We start from the raw sequence: 23,332 nt of genomic DNA, 5'->3' as shown, positions 1-23,332 counted from the left end.
GATGAGGAGGGGGAGAGGAAGGAGGGGGCTCAGTCTGGGAAGGCCTTCTGGAGGAGGTGAGCTCTCAGTAGGGCTTTGAAGGGAGGAAGAGAGCTAGCTTGGTGGATGTGTGGAGGGAGGGCATTCCAGGCCAGGGGGAGGACGGGGGCCGGGGGTTGACGGCAGGACAGGTGAGAACAATGCACAGTGAGGAGGTTAGCAGCAGAGGAGTGGAGAGTGCGGGCTGGGCTTTAGAAGGAAAGAAGGGAGGTGAGGTAGGAGGGGGTGAGGTGATGGACAGCCTTGAAGCCCAGGGTGAGGAGTGTCTGCCTGATGCGCAGATTGATTGGTAGCCACTGGAGATTTTTGAGGAGGGGAGTAACGTGCCCAGAGCGTTTCTGCACACAGATGATCCGGGCAGCAGCGTGAAGTATAGATTGAAGTGGGGAGAGACAGGAGGATGGGAGATCAGAGAGGAGGTTGTCTGTCTCCCCCTTCTAGACTGTGAGCCCGTTGTTGGTAGGGACCGTCTCTATATAATAATAATAATAATAATAATGATGGCATTTATTAAGCGCTTACTATGTGCAAAGCACAGTTCAAACAAAGTACTGTGCAAGCAAAGAGAAGCAAAACTCTATATGTTGCCAACTTGTACTTCCCAAGCGGTTAGTACAGTGCTCTGCACACAGTAAGCGCTCAATAAATACGACTGAATGAATGAATGCAGTGTGCTCAGTAAATACAATTGAACAACCAATACCACAATTATAATTATAGTAGCAATCATTCTTATTATTAGCCAATCTTTATATTACCCAATGTGTTTAAAGTCAGCTGGAGAGTCTCATCATCATCCATACCTTTTACTAATGAAAACAATAATTCAGGAGACAAAGTCACCGCCTGCTCCTCCTTATTTAATAATTAAAGAACTTGGATCACAGTACCAGTATTGAGGGCACCTTACTTTCCATACTGCCTCTTCACTGTGAAGCACTACAAGGCTTTTAGATTCCATTTTTAAGATAATTTGGCTATCCTCTAATTGCTTTCACTACTCACTGTCTCCTCGATCCCCACACTTTCCCTCCAAAAAAGGCACCTAAGTGAGAAAAGTTAACATCACTTCAGGGACTTGAGAGTAAGGAGCATCTTGGATCTGGAATCTCTCCTTTATTTGTGACTACCAACCCTCTTGTATTGTACTCTTCCAAGGGTTTGGTACAGTGCTCTGCATGCAGTAAGCACTCAATAAATGCCACTGATTGATGGAATAGTGACAGAACTCCTAGTAAAACCTCAGGCGACTAGAATTAAAGCTCTGTTGTTCATCTCAGCACAGCTTCCCTGGGGGGCTGCATGTACAGAGAGTGGTGACGGTAGGTTAGCGAAACAACTTCTCTAGAGTGAACTGAAGTGGGACAACCCAAAGGAAAAACTCTGATGGGCAGAGAGTGCAACCTCAGGTAATTCCTCACCTCAGCTAAAGGCTATGAGACAATTGCAGTAGAGAGAGTACCATGGCTCCCTCCAATCCAGAAAGGAGTGGTTCTTTGAGGAGGAGGAGGGCATTCATTCATTCATTCAATCGTATTTATTGAGCGCTTACTGGATGTAGAGCACTATACTAAGTGCTTGGGAAGTCCAAATCGGCAACATATAGAGACGACCCCTACCCATCACATGACATAGCGGCCAAACTAAAGCAGCAACAGGTGTTGCAAACATCAACATGCCAACAGAAGGAGCAACCTTTCTGTATACATGTGGTGGTTAGAATGGTCAGTAGCACACTGACCCTTTCAGCCACACCTGTACCCACAGTTCTATTTCCTGGACCACGAATGGTAGTTCCAACCCCATCATTATGTAGCTGCAATTTGGCTTATTTTTCCCAAAGTGCATTACTTTGTCCCATCTCACTCTGAAACTCATTTGCCATTTTCTGGCTCACTCAGTTTTCATACAGTTTATTCTCAACTACATGGCATTTCATCAACTGGAAGAGCTTAGTATCATTTTCAGAGACTTCACCACACAATCCCTCTTCCAGGTCAATTACGTAAATATTAAGTAAAGCTCGTTCCTTTCTGATCCCTACCAAACCACCCCAAATTCTCATTTCTTGAAAAGTGACTATTTAGCACTTTTGTTCCTGTCTTTAATCGGTTTTCCATCCAGGCATGGCTGTTTTCTAGTCCTTCCAATCCCACAATGACTCACTTTAAAAAAACAACAACACAAAAATGCTCATGTGGAAATCAACAAAGGCTTCTGACAATCTAGATATATTATGGCTACTGGTTCTCCTCCTTTCACTGAACTGCTTATCTCAGCCATAGCTAGCACTTCCGAACTCATTTACGTCCTCCTTATAAGTGTGTCCAATTTATTCTGACAGGTTGGAAATATCGTATGTTTAGCTCCCAGGTTAGAATGCAAGTCCTTTGTGGGCAGGGAATACGACACTTTCTTATTCTGTAGTTCCCAAGCTCTGAGGACAATGCACCACGCCAAGCGTCCTCTCAAAAAATGCAACTATTACTACTACCAATTTTCCTCATTCACCAATCATGCTGAAGATTTAGGATCTCAGTAATTTCTTCTGTACAGCTGCCAGAACCTAGGCCTGCTGCTGAGAGCATCAGATGCTTCAGTGAGTTCAAAGAATATAGGTTGGTCTTAATGTTGCTTTCTGTTCTTTTCCTAAATATGATGAGTTTTTACATTTGTTACTACAGCCCATTCTGTACCTGTGAAATGTAGTATGATGGGGCCAAGAGTTCCACCGTCAACATCTTTCAGATGCCGATCAAGGAAGCTGCCACACTCCAAGCTGTCAATTTGGTACTTTTAAAGTGTTTCAAATTCACCCGCTTGATCCACCGCCTCTCTGAATTCTGGTCGGCTCATCCTTCTTATATTCTGGGCTCCTGTTTCTATCTGATGTGGCAGCATTATGCATCTTATTGGTTGGCTCTTCGCAAGTCCCAATGACATTCCGAAGGCAGTCGTTAAATACTTCTGTCAATCTGTCTACTGCTTTCACCAGCATGGCATACAAAACATCCATTTCTGCTTGAGTAACATTTCATGCTCTGGTCCTTGGTCTGAATAGAATCAGTACAGTTGCTGGCTAAAGAGCACTGCACCCCAGCACGTTGTGAAATATCAGTCCCAGTCGTCAGAACGAAAGCCATCACTGTTATGACTAACTAAGGTAAAAGAAGAACAGCTCTGAGGTGCCTGTCTAATTGGGCTTGGCAGTGGGAGTGCATGATTCAGGATGATTTAAATGGCCTGTGACAAAAGGATAGTTAACAGTCCGTGAAATGTCCATTATCCTTAGTTCAAAGGAGCCTATTGATTTGGGGCTTCATCTTTGTCCCAGGGGGAATTAAAGCCAAGTGATGAGAAACATCTAACTCAACAAAGGTGACACCAACAGCAACAACAAAAGAAATTACTGGGAGACAAAGCCACATAGAAGCTCAATCTGCTCACAAGTTAGAGGCAAGTTCATAGTCAAAGCAGATCATTTACTGTCCCCATCCACCCTTTTCAATAATCTCTGGAACCTTACTTGACAGAGCATGCAGGAGAAACCCTTCACACTATTAACTCAAGAACTCTAAATGGGCCCACCGTGAAGTGCTTGTATGCAAAAGAAATGACAAAAACAAATACACTTTAATGTGAGAACTTATCTTGACAATGACAAGTAGTTTAAAAACTTCAATCCTGCCAAGTGGACTGGTAAGATAATAATAATAATAATAATAATAATAATAATAATAATAATAATAATAATAGTACTTGTTAAGCACTTACTCTGTGCCAAGCACTGTTCTAAGCCTTGGGGTAGATTCAAGTTAATCAGGTTGGATACAGTCCCTGACTCACAATGGGCTCACACTCTTAATCCTCAGATTTCACAGATGAGGTAACAGACAGAAAAGTTAAATGACCTCCCGAAGGTCACACAGCAGACAAGTGGTGGAGTCAGGATTAGAACCCATGACCTTCCGACTCCCAGGCCTGTGCTCTATAAATTACACCATTTGAGTGTGAATTTATAGTCCCTCCCCAACATTGGTCCTTTTACCATGTCAGTATGGTTAGACTGCGAATTTGAAGGAATAGTTTAGCTATAAATCTTTATACAACACTTCAGAGTCCCGTACATCATTCATGAAGAAACCACTGGAATAAAAATACTCCCCCTGGGCTCAGTAACAAGCTGCATATCCATCAGTGTTACACTTCCAGCCTAGTGGAAAGAGCCTAGGCCTGGAAATCAGAGGAACTGGGTTCTAATCCCAGCTCTACTACTTGCATGCAAGTCACTTCACATTCTCTGTACCTCAGCTTCCTAATCTGTAAAATGCAGAGTCAATACTTCTTCTCCCTTCTCCTTAGACTGTGAGTCCCATGTGGGACAGGCACTATGCCCGACCTAATTTGTATCTATCCCAGTGCTCAGATACAGTAAACACTTAAATACCATCATCATCATCATCATCACCATCCCCAAAGCTGAGCAATGATCAAAGTATGAACACGGTCCACGCAAGTCCAATGTCATCATTCTGCAATGGCAATGGCAGAGAAGAGCAATTGGTAAACTATGCATGTGACAATCTTCAAGGAAAAGGATTGACTGACTGATGATTGGAACACAGTGAGCCATCATATTAGAGAGTAGCCCAAGGCATTTAGTTCCCAAACCAAGAGAGGCTTTCTATCAAAGGGTGATATTTAGTAGACGCTACCTACAGATAAAGCCATTGTCTATTTCCTGTGGACAAAACCAGTCAGAAAATTCTAGAAATAGATTATACAAAGATATTTTACAGAAGAAAACTTTACTTACACCAGAATAGAAAGGCTCACCAGACACACAGATCACATCCTGTTCCTGAATCATCAAAATGTCTTTGGCTAGGTGCAGTCGCACTTTGAAAGGCTCCTGATTACCATCCTGCAGCAAACAAATCCCTGTCTTTGTCTTAAGACAAAAAAAAAAGAAGAAAAAAATTAGCTTAGTTTTCAAGACATAATTTCAACCTCATACACACACTCAAGGAGTAACATCTGTGAGCAGAATGGTGCTGATAGGAAGAGATCAGCAAACCTACATCATGGAGGTTCTCACGTCTGATTGGGAGCCTGGCAGGGGAGAGCATCAAGCAGTGGAGAAGTAGCAGGGGCCTATCAATCAATCAATCAATTGTATTCATTGAGCACTTACTGTGTGCACAGCACTGTACTAAGCGCTTGGGAAGTACAAGTTGGCAACATATAGAGAAAGTTCCTACTCAACAGTGGGCTCACAGTCTAAAAGGGGCCTAGTGGACAGGCCTGGGATTCAGAAGGGCCTGGGTTCTAATCCTGACTCCACCACTTTGCTGTGTGACCTTGGGCAAGTCACTTAGCTTCTCTGTGCTTCAGTTACCTCATCTGCAAAATGGAGATTAAGAATGTGAAGCCCACGTGAGAGAGGGACTGTGAGTAGTGGTGGCTCAGAAGGCTGTTTGCCCTCAGACTTAATTCAAATGTAATGTCTGTGGGGAACTGAACAGGTGGGAAAACAGTGCACAAACTGCTAACCAAGCAAGACTGACATGCTGATAGGTCCAGGCTGCCTGCTGCCAATAAAGACTGTCCCAAACGTATCCTGATTTTAGAGGAAAGCAGACCAAGGGGAGAGAGAAGCTACCCATCATACACAGTAGCTACCAGCAATAACCCACAACGATCACCTCTTAGGGAGCTCATGCCAGTATGGTATCTGCGGTTTTGCAGCCCGTCCAGCCAACTAGGGTTAAATGTAATTAGGGGTGGGTTGTTTTTTGGAGAGGAGTTTGGGTCGGGAGAGGGAGGAAACTAGAAGTGTCCAAAATGGGAAAAACTGCATCGTATGGAGCATCTCTCTCCTTGGTATCCTTGAGACAAGCACTAGACAGCCTTGCGGTGCAGAACATAGTAGTGGAATGCTGATTAGCAACTCTGAGCCCCTTTACATTATTTGGCATCATACAATGTTGTCATCATCAATTTGAGTGCAGAGCTCTGTACTAAGCACTTGGGAATGAACACTAGGAATAAGGCCCAGCCTCTGCCCCAGAAGGCCTTAAATTTTAATGGGGAAGAAAAACAAATACACCGCATAAATACTGCATAGATACATTGCGTAGATACAACTAGTAAAAAACAAAAACAGGGAAACAAAGAAATGGGTACCTAAAAGGAATTAGTACACCTCTCTACACATGAGTTTTAAGAGTGGAAGTCCTAGTAAGCATCTAAGAGAGTACAGTGGGGAGAGTGCAGTGGAGAAGTCAATGTTCCTTTTCTTCCACTGCACCACAATATCTAGCTTCAAGCCCAAGAGCCACTTGTAGTCAGGTGAGAGAGTGCATTTGTTTGGGATTTGTTAGAACGGAGCAGTGGAAGAGGTAATGAAAAACTGCCATAAGCACCTGGACCCTGATTTGAAGGCCACCTGAGAACAAATGGTCTGGGACTACCCAGTTCCCTGCTTAGCCAGTCTAGTTCCACAGCCATTTTAGATCATTTCCCTGGAGAAAAATCGTGATTACGATGCATGTGTATACCACTGTTCGTTACTTTTGGCCACAGTGCAGGCCAAGTGGGAGTTCACCATAAGCCTCCACCCTACTCTGCATTTTACACACTTTCCAAGTACTCAAGCTCAGCATTCAGTTCTAATTCCTCCAGCTTTCAGGAAGCAACAGTGGGATCCAAGGATTTGTGTTTTCAATTCTCAGAGGCAATGAAGTCCCCAGAACCATTTTTTTAATATCTTATGTTTGACATGTTTAGTTACAGAATTCTGAGCCTCATTTGCGGTGTTGTTTACATGTTGTTATTACTTGACTTTCGAACATAATTGTATGTTGGGGAGATGTTTTGTCTTCTCCCTTTGCATGGTGTAAATTAAGGTAGCACGGACAAAGCTGAGTTTAATTCTTCCTCTTCACAATTGAGGTCAGCTCAGGAAAAAAAAAAGCAGCTTTAGAAAGAATAAAGACAGACTAGTGATAATGAAATGAAAACAAAGGTCAAAGGCAATATGGAAATAATAATATTATTATTACAAAAGTTCTGGAAATTACTTAAATCTGCATCTTTCTCTTCATCTTTTTCTCTGTCTAGGTGTGCCACTCTATCTTACAGTTTCACCAATAGTCGTGACTTAAACACAAGTGACGAAGTTTGGAGAATTGTAAGTGGAAGTAGGAATCATTTTCCCATTCTTAAAAATCACTTTTTAAAAGGGGTGTCTTACATTGGGATTTAAGAGTAAAAGAATATGTTCAGTTTTGATTTAACCCTATTAGCACCCAGAAGATAAGCAGAACTTGAGAAGTTTCTACCTAGCTACCACCTATGTTCTCTTTCGATGAGTTCCATCCATCGCCGGTTTATGTCTTATCTATATTAACTTAGATGCATGCTTCTCAGAAGGATGGTAGTTGGCAGTAATTCATTTTTGATATTTTGGTATGAATCTTTTTTCCTCTTTCAATTATGTTTCTCATAGTTGGCTGTTTTCATCTCTGGTGTCTGAATAATAATAATAATGGCATTTATTAAGCGCTTACTATGTGCAAAGCACTGTTCTAAGCGCTGGGGAGGTTACAAGGTGATCAGGTCCCACGTGGGGCTCACAGTCTTAATCCCCATTTTACAGATGAGGTAACTGAGGCACAGAGAAGTTAAATGACTTGCCCAAAGTCACACAGCTGACAATTGGCAGAGCTGGGATTTGAACCCATGACCTCTGACTCCAAAGCCCATGCTCTTTCCACTGAGCCACACTGCTTCCCACGCTTGCTTTCTGAAGAAAACCTTCTCTTACCTTCTCTACTTTTTTTTTTTACTTTTGAAATACAGTACTTCTTATTCCTATAAAAAGATAATCTTCTTCGGCAGACACATCTTTCCATTAGAGGAATAATGTATCTATATTTACTGAGAGCTGAGAGCTAGTTATTTTTAAAGAGATACAGACTTACAAACAAAATTTTAAAAGTCCTCCATTTCTTTGCCAGCAAAAAACCAAGTTCCCTCCTGTAAGCCACCCAGAGCTGATTGGAATATGTAACTGTAATGTTTCAATTTTGATTGAGTAATTAATTAGAGGGACTAGCCATAAAAACTCTTAGGACTCGAGCAGAGCTGGCACAGTACCACTGGAAAAAGAAAGAGGGAAACAAAGGCAAAATCTATTTTAAGAAATAAAGCATACCTGGAATGAACTTGATATATGGAGCAAAGACATGAAGAGAGACAGTTTGGAAAAAAAAAAAAACAGTGTCGGGAATCAATTTCATATGAGGCTTTTAAACAGAAGATAAACTCCCTGGGCTGAAATCCTTTGACCTGATCATTGCTCTACGAGATGAGCTATGACAACGCTATTTCTCTATTTGGGGAGGAAGTCACTTGATTGTCCGTGCCATCATCTCTTCCTGTCCATCAATACTGCAGGATTGGACGAGGCTGCATGGAAGAGGAAGAGTGACCCCCAGATCGGTGCTGGATGTCCCTGGTTTTGAAGAGCTCCCTCTTCACCCGAAAGGAAACTGCCAGGGAATGGTCAGCCCCTAGAAGTGATGTGGTGCGGCCCTTATCCCTGCATTGCCCCTGCTCTGACGCTCCTGATGTTTTCCAGCTCTTGTCTGCCTACTTATGCAGAGGACAATGCACACACATACTCCCATTGTTTTTCTTTATTTTCTCTTTTGCCTTTCCCCCTGATTTTTTGCAAGCAAGTGGAAACTACTTCCCTGGCTCAGACTAAGCCACTCTATCATATGCGTAGATGGTTTGGGAAAAGGGTGAGGACATAGGGATATTAAGGTCTGTTATGCAACCACCAACTGCACCCTTTCTCCCTGTCAGTCTTTCTAAAATGGGTGCAACTGAGCAAGAAATTTTGGAGGGCTCTCTGCAGATCATGACCACTACTGCAAAAGCAACTGAAGCATGTATTTTGCCAGCAGTGGGACATATCTTGACGCTCCAAACCAATGTCATCTGAGCAAAGCTCAGCAGACTGGTGAGGGGCTAGAAGAAGTGTCTGTATAGATAAAGTGTGAAAGAATATTTCACCCCGATGGGTACAATCACACTTTCAAGCAGTGTCATTTTTGAATCAAAAGACAAATCTCTTTCGATTGATGGACAAAATCAAGTGAATGTACTTTTCTTTTAAGGTAAAAAGATTAATGATGATCTTAAGGAATACTGCTTTATACGCTTTCTTGTTTTTGGTTCATTCAAATACATTACTAAAGCTCCAAAAAGGTTTTTCTGTCCAATGTCAAGGGGCTTTTGTGTGGAACAAAAGACTCTGTTGTAACAGAAATTGTTATAAAATTAATATTCAAGTATATATTCACTCCATTCAATTGTACTTATTGAGCACTTACTGTGTGCAGAGCACTGTACTAAGTGCTTGGAAAGTACAATTTGACAACATACAGAGATGGTCCCTACCCAACAATGGGCTCACAGTCTATATCCAGGTGCAAGTTGGCAGTCTATTTACACTGGGGCTGGTACAGAGCCCGTTGTTGGGTAGGGACCGTCTCTATATGTTGCGGACTTTTACTTCCCAAGTGCTTAGTACAGTGCTCTGCACCCAGTAAGCACTCAATAAATACGACTGAATGAATGAATGAACAGAGAAGAAAACATTTTCCTCCCTTGAGAGGTAGACTCTCATGCATTCTAAATTCCACAAGGAATGTAAATAAGCTGGTCTGGGCACCCAGGGAGTGTGCCCAAGCCAAAGAGAATACCCTGCAGAAAGAAATGTGAGATCTCTGCTCTGCCCCTACCCACACTGGACCGCCTTGGTATCTTCAAGGGCCGGACGTCTGAGACGCTGCCCGCCTGGTGGAAGAGGGGAGCCCAGAGCTTAATATTCTCTCCAGGTTTGAGGTGTCATCTTCCCACAGAGAGCTTTATTGGTGAAATCTACAGTTTTGTACCAGGCCAGTCCAGGCCAGTCCCAGGCCCATAGACCAACTTAAGCGGAGTTCTACAGCCTCCACAGTGCCGTAGAGTTCTGGGGCAAAGGGTTGCAGGATGGGCACCAGGGCCTTAACACATTCCCAGATGCTCAATGGTCCCCAGTGGATTGCTGAGCCTGGTGAAGAACAAGCTAGCAGATGGTAGAGGTGTTTCCTGGAAGTGAGACCTAGGCCCACTTCCTTTCCCCGTTGACTTGGGCTGGACTCCGATGTGCAGCCCAGTATTTAAATCTGTGTACGGCCAGGTACTGGAATTTAGGCCATCACTCCACTCAAGTGCAGCCCAATAAATGACACCCAGTATGATGAGGAAGGGAGGTTAGGTTCAGTACAGTGGTCACAGAAGGCACTCAGTAAATATAGGGGATGATGCAAGATGTTGCATCAAAAACTGAGATTTCTTTAAGCATACATGAGAAGCAGCATGTCCTAGTGGAAAGGGCACAGGCCTGGGATTCATAAAGTCCTGACTCCACCACTTGTCTGCTGTGTGACCTTAGGCAAGTCTCTACACTTTTCTGTGCTTCAGTTACCTCATCTATAAAATGGGGATTGAGACCATGAGCCCCACATGGGACAGGGACTGAGTCCAACTTTATTTGCTTGTATTCACCCCAGGACTTAGTACAGTGCCTGGCTCATAGTAAGCGCTTAACAAATACCATCATTATTACTACTTGTATTTTACTGAGATGGCAGGAAAAGACTGACAGGTCAAACTTGACCTTTAGCCAAACCCTTTTAGTGGGCCTCTGTTTCTACACATCATTCCCTGAATATCCATTCTAATCCAGCTCTTGGTTTATGTGGAAAGAGGAAAGACATTTTAAACCTACCTCTTCACAGGTAGTCCTGAAATCCATGTGCTATGGCACGGCAGAGAGTATTTGTCTGGAAAAAAGAGAGAAATAGACCTCAGCATCAAAGACTATATAGGAGGAAACCATGAATATGGATATTAAATTTAAAAAGCAAAAGTCTTATCCTCCATCTAGGTTTATGGCTTTCTCAGAGAGGGAAAGAATTCACAGGAACTGCTGTTGGGGCATAAATGAAGTGGAAGGAAAGAGAGAAGAAAAAGAAGTCAGCGGCTTTTATAAAATATCAATATTCTCATTTCATTCAGTAAACTTAAGTGGGAAAGAGTATTTCAGCCCATCTCTCTGCTCCACTAAGCATGCAAACATGATCTATTGTACGATTAACCTATTTCCTCAAGTGTTGTTTTATTTCTTACATTCATTTTTGAAGTCGTAGTTGCTGCTGGGAAAAGGACCTTGGAAGGAGTAATTAAAAGTTGCATTTCACGCTGTTATCTCTTGCAAAGGGTTGACTAATCTTTTTTCTTCTAATTAAAAAGCTTTATGCCCGACTAATTTTTTCTCTTGGACGTTAGGTCTTATTCACAAACATTATTGGTATGGAAAAGCAAATCATTTATCAGAGGGACTAATTTTCTGAAGCATCACTGTGCTGGAGAAGCCAAAATTACCCCAAACTGGAACTCACTGGAGTCCTGGTTTTGGTGCAATGCGCACCATGATCACTGACTGAGCAGATAGAGCTGGGCTTCAAACACATGTCAAGCTGAACTTTGGAATTTGCACAGTGCACAGTTAAATAGTTTTGTTTCAGTCACCAGGTACACTTACTGGAATAAGGTGCTGTCATAGGATAATGGTATCCTGTCATTGTAAAACAATACTGACAGAGCCTAGTGATTTAGGAAAATGAGATGTCACAGCAAAATAATGCTTTAATTTCAGAGTAGATAACACATGGGCCTTTGTGATGATGAACTACTATGTACCGATTTTGTACTTGCTCTATGTGACTGATGAAATTTTAATAACCCCAGCCCACGGATATCTGTGAAACAGATTGTCATCTGTTTCCCAAACCAATACTGAGTTGATAGATTACCACTGACCTACACAGAGTCCTGTTATGGATCGCGACATATATTTCTTTGAGGGTTTCATTGTTTTCTTTATTACCAAAAATGTATTTGTTGATACAATAGGTGTAACTACTGACTGTGGGCCACAAATAACTTGTTTCGGTTTGCAGACTTTCCCTTGACAACAAAGAGCTGAATCTGAAAAACACCAAGAAACGGAGGATCAACTCTGTGTGAGGTGAAAAGTGATTATCTGGTGATTATTCTTTCAGTGTTTCAAGTACAAAAATAAATTGATGGGTAACTATAGTTCTATCCCAGTGGACAGGTGTTTATTCTATCCCCCATGCCTTTCTTCCACTCTGACAGTCTCTGAAAAGGCAGGAGGAGGGAGTTAGGTGGGGAAGCAGTTTAAAATACCCTGCTATCAAACCTAAAGGAAAGTTCCTAACTCTGATCTGAGAATATGCAGCAAAAGGAGGGACAGTTGCCATGATTTCTGCTTTTGTACTCTTCCAAGTGCTTAGAACAGTGCTCTGTACACAGTAAGTGCTCAATAAATACAGTTGATTGATTAAAATATTGTTTGTTAATGGAGGAGCCCAATTACACTAGGTACTAAAGTTATTCTCCCTGGGAGTAGAGGGAAGTATTTTGGGAGGAGCTGTGCCTGAGTGTCTTAATGCTGAGGATGCCACAGAGAACTCAATGAATGGCCAGTCTCCCAGTCACCTGGCAGACTGCTACTCCTCTCAAAGAGCTTTTTCTGCTATCAGGAAATATCTTCAGAGATTGAGAGAATGGAAAAACATAACTTCCTTCATAAAACAATTGCAACTGAGTCAGTGCTCAATCACTAGACTTCTAGGGGAAAAGAAAGTTTGTCTTTTATTGAGTTATCCTTCATACTTGAAGATGCTGCTATGATGATGAAATTCACCAGTGAGGCTGCTTCTTCTTGTGCCACAAAGAGGTCACCTCCCACGTATGCTCTGCTCACCCCGCTTGGCTAGATCAGAGGGTCAGGAAAAGGAACTTAGGGGTGCCTAGGAGTCAGAGTAGGGTAATCTGCTTTGAAAGATATGATGGTGAGGGGAGGAGGGTGGGAAATTTAAAAGCATCCAGGGGTTGGAATGGTTACCTTGTCTTTTTGCAATGGCTAGCACATTTGAAGTTTTTCTAAATTAAGAAAGCCCCAGTCTAAATTAAAAATAGAAAATTTGTACTCTTTTTGCAGGCTATTAATGTACCACTATACTTATTTCTGGGAAAAGGGTCACAACTTGTTATTCAGTAGGTGTTTTTTGCTCGAGAGGAATTATTTTAGACATTTTAAGCATGCTATGCATATGTATACCCATGTATATATACATATATATGTGCAATTGTTCATTCATTTTTTAACTAAAATATATTTAAATATTTCATGCAGCTCCCTTAAAACAATATCATAAAAATGCATTCTTGAAGGCTTGAATCTGTTTTCTGAGGTTACCCAAGGTGTGATGAAAAATTGATTGCTGTACCTTTCGGGAGGCAATTCTTAAAAAAACAATTTTTTCATAATCCTCAAGGTCACATTTCTAACTAGGCCAAAAATATGGTATCTTACAAATACAAATGTCACTCCGATGTCTATTCCATCACTTACTATGACTTCAGATGTTGTATTTGTTAAATTATTTTCACTTAACCATAAGGACAAGGTGCTATTCTGTAATAATAATAATAAATATGATATTTGTTAAGCGCTTATTACGTGCCAGTCACTGTTCCACGCATTGGGGTGGATACAAGCAAATTGGATTGGACACAGTCCCTGTCCCAAGTGGGGCTCAATCTCCATTTTACAGATGAGGTAACTGAGGCCTAGAGAAGTGAAATGACTTACCCAATGTCACACAGCAGACAAGTGGCAGAGCTGGGATTAGGATCCATGACCTTTTGATTCCCAGGCCCAGGTTCTATCCACTGTGCCATGCTGCTTCATGCTGCAGAATCCAGATTATCTATAGACTGTAAACTCATTATGGACAGGGAAAGTGTCTGCTAATTCTGCTGTATGGTACTCTCCCAAATATTTAATCCAGTGCTCTGCACATAGTAAGTGCTCAATAAATGCCAGTGATTGACTGATTCAGATATCTGGGGCATTGGGGTATGCAAATTGTTAATTTCTTTCTTTTTGTCTCCAGGAACAAGCTGAAATAGCAGTGGTGGTACAGGCTTCAATTTTCTTGGCATTCCTTCTCCCTTTGAACATCACCTTCCTGCCAATAGAATCACCCTTCAGAGATTGAGGAGCAGCATATTTTGCATAATGCTGTAATGTTTTGGGATCTCCCTGACCATTCGGAATTCTGTAACTGGGCTTCTATTCCACACAATTGGTATTACCTAGTCTAATTAATTTCTGAGAATTAAATTTAATCCTAGATCGCGAGGCTCCTGGAGGGACAGAGTCTAATACTCTACTTTGTTCTCATCAGATCAAGTGCATCCTCTGGTCACTTTGCTGACTAACTGTCAACCCTCCCAACTCCCATTTTGCTTCAAACTTCAAGACTACTCATTCCTCACCCTTCCTCTATACTCTTTTGAGCTGAAGAAGGAAAAGTAATGTGTGTTTCAAAATGAAGTTAGGAGACACCCCATCTCTTGGATGCTGTGTCACGTTGGAGTCAGATGAATGCTACTAGTTTCGACTTCGAAGGACGTCATACCACTGGTGCCCTCTTAGGATAAGGATATCCTTATAAAGGAAATTATCTGAACATAATTGTGTAAGGGAAGACAGAAAGGATTCACTTTCCAACATGAAGAACAATAGGGAAGAAATTTTGAAAAGAAAGTCCATATAAATATTAATGATCGATTCTTTTTTAAAAGAATATATTAAGTTGATTACTTTCCCTTTGAATAAAATACAAAATGAAATGCACTTTTCTAGTTCCCTCATTTACTTAGTGGCACTGACACTTGTCATTGGGTAGCTTTACAAGAGCAGCATATTTGAAATGGAAATTCTTGATAAATACAATGCTGTTGGTTGTGATGCCCATTAGAATGTCATATATTAGGCTTTCTTCAATGATTTAGAAAAACGAAGAAATGTGCTAGCTACTGCAAATAGACTTGACAACCTTTGGAGATAATACCATTGGTAGTCAAAGGTTTGTGAAGCTAATACACATTTACATAGCACACCTTTCCTCTTGTTGAAATAGCATATTAATCCAGTCCATTTCTTATTGCTCCCTTAATTCAATCACCATTCTAATAACCTTAACATATTAATCCAGTCCATTTCTTATTGTTCCCTTAATTCAATCACCATTCTAATAACATTTTTAACTACTAAAAATAATAATACCCTGAATATTTACATAGTGCTTCTATTTTTCCAAAGTACTTTCATACCTATTATCTCATTTTATCATCATCATATCTTCTCTGTAAGTTTGGTAGAAGAAGACCTTGTTATCTCCATCTTACAAATGAAGAAACAGAGACCCAGAGAGGTTACAGACTTATCTAAGGTTACACAGCAGGCCAGTGGAAGAGCTCATATGAGGAATTAGGTATCCTGAGGGTACTACAATATGATAGTCAACTTTTTCTTCACTGGAAGCAAAAGAATCTCTGGTTGTGTCCTGCCGGATTATCGGGTCACCCTGTCCCCTCCCTGACCTAAGTGCTTGGGATTGGGTGCATAATGACACACAGTGATTGCAGGCTTAGTACTCTACCCGCTCACCCACGGCCTCTTCCATCTCATCTCGTCACATGTCCGCTCAAGCATCCCGTCTGGGGAAGATTGGCCTGATAGTGGAGATGGCGGCTGGACTAGAATTCACTCATTCCTTCATTCAATCGTATTTATTGAGCGCTTACTGTGTGCAGAATACTGTACTAAGCGCTTGGGAAGTACAAATCGGCAATATATAGAGACGGTCTCTACCCAACAACGGGCTCACAGTCTAGAAGGCATTAGGCAAGCGGTATTCAGTGCCCTGGCACCTTCCCCAAAACAGATTAGGCAGTGTTTTCAATCTGTTCCTCAGCCTTGTTCAATAAAAATAATGATAATACTAATAATAAGCATGTTTTAAGTGCTTACTATGTGCCAAGCACTTTTCTAAGTCCTGGGGTAGATATAAATGAATCAGCCTGGACCCAGACCCTGTCCCACACTGGGCTCACAGTACAAGTAAGAGAGAGAACAAGCTAACTCCCATTTTACAGATGAGAAAATCAAGGCACAGAAAAGTGAAAGGATTTGCCCAAGATCACTCAGCAGGCAAAAGGCAGAGCCAGGATTAGGACCCAGACCACCTTACTCCCAAGACTGTGCTCTTTACTCTGGGCCACACTTCTATTCACGGAAGGTAGGGTGAGTCCAGACTCCTTTCCAGTTCCACAATACCAAGATTATATCCTACCTCAAAACATAACAAAAAAAAATTTTTAAATCTTGCAAGCTCTCTTCCTGACTCATGGTACAACCCAGAGCAAACCAGGGTGTCTTTTAGGTGAAACAGGGTAGTGGTTTAACAGAGCATACCACCACTACAAAGTTGCACGGCCCATTAAGTCTAGAGGAATACCATAGTCAATTGAAAATGTACGACTAATTTAGTTAGACAGAATGTAATTACCTAGTTTGAATTATTTCCAGAACTGTGAACCTAAAAGCCTTGCCCTTTTAGAGAGCTGTAAAATCTTTAATGACCAAAATCAGGATTTTAGTTTTCAAAATTCCCTTCAAAGAGGATTATGTTCACTGGCTTCTGCAGTATCAGTACTTAACAGACAGAGAAGGGAGTGTCATAAGAGGGAGTGATGGGGGAGAAATGGGCTCTAATTTCTCCAGTGTGAAATTATGACTCTGGGAATACATTGCTTCTAAAACCAAAGCTTTTAGAAGATGGAGAAACACATTCCAAACGGTGACATGCCTTACAAGTGGCAGATACAACAGCAGGGCTAAGAACCATCTTACCATGTGCACTTGAGGTAGCAGTAATGGTATTTGAATACCAAATTCTACTATGAGTTGGGGAAGTACAACAGAAGCCAAATCCTTATCCCAGTCCAAAAGTTGTTTACAATCTAAAGGGTGAGGCCAATCTATAAAGTACTCATAGCGGGAGCAGTAGGAAGAGTGGGGATGAAATAGAGATGCAGCATGGCCTAGTGGATAGAGCACAGTCTTGGGAGTCAGAAGGTTCTGAGTTCTAATACCAGCTATGCTATTTGTGACCTTGGGGAAGTCATTTAGTTTCTCTGTGCCTCGGTTATCTCATCTGTAAAATGTGAATTAAGGCTTGTGAGCCCCATGTAGGACATGGACTGTCCAACCTGCCTAACTTGCATCTACCTCAGAGCTTAGTACAGTGTCTGACACATAGTAAGTGCTTAATGCCATTAAAATATATATGGAACAAATATGCTAAGAGGAAAGATCAGAATGAACTGATAATTACCAGAATAAATAATACATACTGGAATACACAATTATGCACATCAGCTGAAGAGCAATGGCAACACAGAAGGGAGAGAGAGTAGGGGAACTGAGGGTTAAGTCAGGCAAGGCCTTTTGGAGGAGATGTGATCTGAATAAGATTTTGAATGTGGGGAGAATGATGGTCTGTCAGATTTGAAGTGGGAGGGAATTCCACACCAGAAACAGGATGTGGAAGGTGGTGGCGTCGCTAGTGATGTAGCCAAATCGAGGTACAGTGAGTAGGTTAACTGGCCTTAAAGCTAATGTTAAGAACTGTCTGTTTGATGTGGATATGGACGGGCAACTACTGGTGGTTCTTAAGGAGTTGGAAAACATGGACTGAAAATTTTTTTAGAAAAAAGATCTAGGAAGCAGAATGAAGTTTGGACTGAAGTGGGGTGAGATAGGAGGCAGGGAGGCCAGCTAGGAGGCTGATGCAGTAGTCAAGGCGGCATAGGATCACTGAGAAGCAGCATGGCTTAGTGGAAAGAGCACAGGCCCGGGAGTCGGAGGACCTGGGTTCTAATCCCAGCTCTGCCACTTGTATGCTGTGTGACCTTGGGCAAGTCACTTAACTTCTCTTTGCCTCAGTTAACTCATCTGTAAAATGGGGATTAAGACTGTGAGTCCCATTTGGGACAGGGGCTATGTCCAACCTGACTAGCTTGTGTGTACCCCAGTGCCTAGTACAGTGTCTGGCACATAGTAAGCACATAATAAATATCATTAAAAATGTGCTTGGCTCACCATAGTAGCTGTTGTAATGGAAGGGAAAGAGTGGATTTTAGCGATGTTGTGAACTTTGCAGTGGCAGGATCTGGTGACAGATTGAATGTGTGGGTTGAATGAGAGAGATGAGGTAATTATATAACCAAAGTTAAAGACTCGTGAGACAGGGAAGGTGGTTGGTGCTGTCTACCCTGATGGGAGAGTTAGCGGGACAGCAAGGCTTGGGTGATAAAATGAGTTCTGTTTTGAATATATTACATTTGAGGTGTCGGTGGGAAGTCTAAGTAGAGATATCTTCTACTTGGATCTCAGTGATAGAGACATCTTCAAATTTCAAAAACAATGCAAAGAAATATCAAACATCAAGCACACTTTATAAGACTACCAAGAGAAAGTGCAAGTGACTTGTCTGGCGGACACGCAGACTCTTTCACACAGGCCGCTTATTGCCTTGCAATAGTATTGAATTAAACAGTACCTTAGTTGACAAGAGAACTGATGAACCTTTCTAAGTGCCTGATCACGTAGCGGAAAGACATGAGCCCTAGGACTTCAGTGGTCATGTCTACGGCACAGCAAGCCTAACTACAGTTTGAAATCAATTGGTGGTAATTATTGAGCATTTTGTAAAGAATACTGTTCTAAGCAATTGAGAGGATACAATACAAATGGTAGGCATGAACTCTGCCCTCAAGTACAGTCTAAAGGAGGGAATAGACATTAAAATAAAATAATGGACAAGGGAAGCAAACGGATATAAGGATATGTGTATATGTGCTGTGGGGATGCGGAGAGTACCAGCCTGTTCAGGAACTGGGATTAAGTGCATGGGAGAGGGGAGGGAGGGAGGGAAAGTAGGATGGGGAGATGAGAGATTAGGCAGGGAAAGCTTTCTTCTAGGGTAAAAAAAATGTCATGGAAGCTGTTTGCATCTTTATATCTCTAACTGTAGCTCAGGCTTATCTGACGCTAACAGGGTTTGATGCAATGATTTTTTTTTTTTTTGTTTGACTGTTTAACTCTAAACTCAGACCATTAAACTGGGCTAGTTTTTTCCCCCTCCAGAGATAGTTCTGGAGCTTTCTTCCTTATTGGCTCAGGAGTTTGCCCAGTCACTGACTATCATTCCCCAAATTGGAGATGACTTCCTGCATTAGCTTCCGTACATTCAACTCCCTTCTCAGGCCCCCGGTTCCTCCCCCTCCTCCTTCCCTCACCCCCAACGATCTGGCCTCCTACTTCATTAACAAAATTAAATCCATCAGGTCCGACCTCCCCAAAGTCTCTTCCCCCCTTTCTCCAACCCCCCGGCTCTCAACATTCTCTGCTACTCTCCCATCCTTCCCAGTGGTATCCTCAGAGGAACTCTCCTCCCTCCTCTCAAGTGCTACTCCGGCCACCTGTGCTTCTGACCCCATTCCCTCTCATCTTATGAAATCTCTCGCTCCATCCCTTCTCCCCTCCTTAACTTCCATCTTCAACCGCTCACTCTCCACTGGTTTCTTCCCCTCTGCCTTCAAACATGCCCATGTCTCTCCCATCCTAAAAAAACCCTCTCTTGACCCCACCTCACCTTCTAGTTATCGTCCCATATCCCTCCTACCATTCCTTTCCAAACTCCTTGAACGAGTTGTCTACACGCGCTGCCTAGAATTCCTCAACAACAACTCTCTCCTCGACCCCCTCCAGTCTGGCTTCCGTCCCCTTCATTCCACGGAAACTGCGCTCTCAAAGGTCACCAATGACCTCCTGCTTGCCAAATCCAACGGCTCATACTCTGTCCTAATCCTCCTCGACCTCTCAGCTGCCTTTGACACTGTGGACCACCCCCTTCTCCTCAACACGTTATCTGACCTTGGCTTCACAGACTCCGTCCTCTCCTGGTTCTCCTCTTATCTCTCCGGTCGTTCTTTCTCAGTCTCTTTTGCAGGCTCCTCCTCCCCCTCCCATCCTCTTACTGTGGGAGTTCCCCAAGGTTCAGTGCTTGGTCCCCTTCTGTTCTCAATCTACACTCACTCCCTTGGTGACCTCATTCGCTCCCACGGCTTCAACTATCACCTCTACGCTGATGACACCCAGATCTACATCTCTGCCCCTGCTCTCTCCCCCTCCCTCCAGGCTCGCATCTCCTCCTGCCTTCAGGACATCTCCATCTGGATGTCCGCCCGCCACCTAAAGCTCAACATGTCGAAGACTGAGCTCCTTGTCTTCCCTCCCAAACCTTGTCCTCTCCCTGACTTTCCCATCTCTGTTGACGGCACTACCATCCTTCCCGTCTCACAAGCCCGCAACCTTGGTGTCATCCTCGACTCCGCTCTCTCATTCACCCCTCACATCCAAGCCGTCACCAAAACCTGCCGGTCTCAGCTCCGCAACATTGCCAAGATCCGCCCTTTCCTCTCCATCCAAACCGCTACCCTGCTAATTCAAGCTCTCATCCTATCCCGTCTGGACTACTGCACTAGCCTTCTCTCTGATCTCCCATCCTCGTGTCTCTCTCCACTTCAATCCATACTTCATGCTGCTGCCCGGATTATCTTTGTCCAGAAACGCTCTGGACATATCACTCCCCTCCTCAAAAACCTCCAATGGCTACCGATCAATCTGCGCATCAGGCAGAAACTCCTCACCCTGGGCTTCAAGGCTGTCCATCACCTCGCCCCCTCCTACCTCACCTCCCTTCTCTCCTTCTACTGCCCAGCCTGCACCCTCCGCTCCTCCACCACTAATCTCCTCACTGTACCTCGCTCTCGCCTGTCCCGCCATCGACCCCCGGCCCACGTCATCCCCCGGGCCTGGAATGCCCTCCCTCTGCCCATCCGCCAAGCTAGCTCTCTTCCTCCCTTCAAGGCCCTGCTGAGAGCTCACCTCCTCCAGGAGGCCTTCCCAGATTGAGCCCCTTCTTTCCTCTCCCCCTCGTCCCCCTCTCCATCCCCCCGCCTTACCGCCTTCCCCTCCCCACAGCACCTGTATATATGTATATATGGTTGTACATATTTATTACTCTGTTTATTTATTTATTTATTTATTTTACTTGTACATTTCTATCCTACTTATTTTATTTTGTTGGTATGTTTGGTTCTGTTCTCTGTCTCCCCCTTTTAGACTGTGAGCCCACTATCGGGTAGGGACTGTCTCTATGTGATGCCAATTTGTACTTCCCAAGCGCCTAGTACAGTGCTCTGCACATAGTAAGCGCTCAATAAATACGATTGATTGATTGATTGATTGATTGAAACTAAAATCACTATTGATTGGATAGGGGAAAAAAATGTCATGGAATCTGTTTGCATCTTTATATCTCTAACTTTAGCTCAGGCTTATCTGATGCTAATAGGGTTTGATACAATGATTTTTTTGTTTGTTTGCTTGATTGTTTAACTCCGCACTCAGACCATTAAACTGGGCTAGTTTTTTTCCCCCTCCAGAGGTAGCTTTGGGGCTTTCTTCCTAATTGGCTCAGGAGTTTGCCCAATCACTGACTATCATTCCCCAAATTGGAGATGAATTCCCGCATTAGCTTCCTAAAACTAAGTGCTCACCACCCCCATCACCACTACGGAGGGGCCCTGAATTCTCTCCCTGGCCCACTCTTGCCCTTGTATATGTGTGACGCATTCCCTTCGGCAGGTTCATGTCTACTTAAAAGATAACTGATAATTGTCTTAAAAGACAATTAAAAGATAATTTCCAACTAAGGGTTGTCCTAGAATGGCAATACCTGGGTCTGAGACTATATGTTAGAACAACAGCAAAGATTGCAGGGCTGGGTGGGGAGGATAAGAGGATTTAATGATGCTGGTTCCAGAGGATGGAAAGAAGGACAAGTTTCATAAAAAATAAAATAAGCCCCTTCCACTTTCCCTTAATATTTTGAGCCTTGGAGATTCCCTTCTTGCTAAGACTAGGACATTTATCCCACTTCATCTCTTTGTTCTCCTAGTACAACTCAGCCCACACAATTCAATCTCCTGCATGCTTTTTTACGTTTTCTATTAATAGAATTAGCAAGACTCCCCTTCCACAAATTTCTACAATCTCTCCCAAAACATCGGTCAATCCATATCTGTAACTACCCATCTCTTAGCCTTTAGGAAAGGTGCCAGGGCAAAGGTGAAAAAAACATTCTAATAATATAAAACAATTCCAGTTACAATGCAGAGTACAAGATGACTTTAAATCTTATTACTGTAATAAAGTGATGGGAAATTATGTTGAACTCAGGTCAATACCTTAATTAATTGAATTTTTTACATCTGTTTTGTAGCAAAGAGCACATATCATTTGCTTTATACTTTCCCCAGGGATGTTTAAAATGGAGAGATGATCACAATCATTTAATAATATATGTTCTTACAAATTTTATAAGATGACTCTGATACAGTGTAATACGTAGATTGTCTCAAATATACACATTAGCTGGGGAAAGAAAAAGCAGTGACAAGGTTAAAGATGCTTTTCCAGCTATCATATTTTGTCTCTTTTTCATAAAGTGCTTTTTTGAGGCAGAAAATATCTGAATTCATTTTTCAAAAACAATGTCAAATTGTTCTAAGGTGAAGAAACGTCTGATCAAAGGTTCTGACTTGGAGGCATTTTTCAGGGTTTGTGTTTGTGAAATCGACACCAAACTAGCTGTTAAAGAACATTTAGTTGCCAAGAAGAGGAATGCAAATCAATCCCACATATGCAGCTCATATTTTTAAATACAGGCATCAGAGCCCACCTGTTATCAATTTCTTCACAAAGTGTGCCATAATTGTAAATCAGCCATGAATCTGAAGCGGTACAACATGCCACTCAACCCCCTCTTCAAGTGGCAAGATTGAAGATGTCTTGGATTATATGTACACTCATGTAGTCCAGTTCAGATGGCAAGAGGTGAAACTGATCACTTAATTTATAAAATATGATCAAATCAGTAAAAACACTAATATCAGTTGCTTCCTGCAGCTAAGTCACCAGATCCTTAAATAGCTGATGCAGCTGACCTGCGAAACCTGCCAAATCCTTAGAAGACCCACCAAGGACCCAGACAGATAAATGAAGGTGTAACAGCTGCCAAAGCTGGGCTTTCCATTTTTTTCCTGTCCAGAGGATGTCTCCATCCATCAAACTAAGTCTTCTTCTAACTAGACCGTGCACTTC

General features: G+C 42.5%; 1 protein-coding gene across 1 annotated transcript in view; it reads right to left on the bottom strand.

Moving 5' to 3' along the window:
* Positions 1-23,332, bottom strand: part of SNTG1 (syntrophin gamma 1) — a 403,312-nt gene that overhangs the window by 172,998 nt on the left and 206,982 nt on the right. Inside the window, exons 3-4 of the mRNA XM_038766634.1 lie at positions 10,886-10,940; positions 4,856-4,990 (exon numbers count right to left, since the gene is read on the bottom strand). Of these exons, the coding sequence (XP_038622562.1) occupies positions 4,856-4,990; positions 10,886-10,912 (162 nt within the window). The 5' untranslated portion in view covers positions 10,913-10,940. The remainder of the gene's footprint in view (positions 1-4,855; positions 4,991-10,885; positions 10,941-23,332) is intronic.

Source organism: Tachyglossus aculeatus, chromosome 25 (assembly GCF_015852505.1).
Source record: "Tachyglossus aculeatus isolate mTacAcu1 chromosome 25, mTacAcu1.pri, whole genome shotgun sequence".
Lineage (NCBI taxonomy): Eukaryota > Metazoa > Chordata > Mammalia > Monotremata > Tachyglossidae > Tachyglossus > Tachyglossus aculeatus.
The sequence above is the reverse complement of the archived record's forward strand: the minus strand, read 5'-3'. Positions and strand labels throughout refer to the sequence as shown.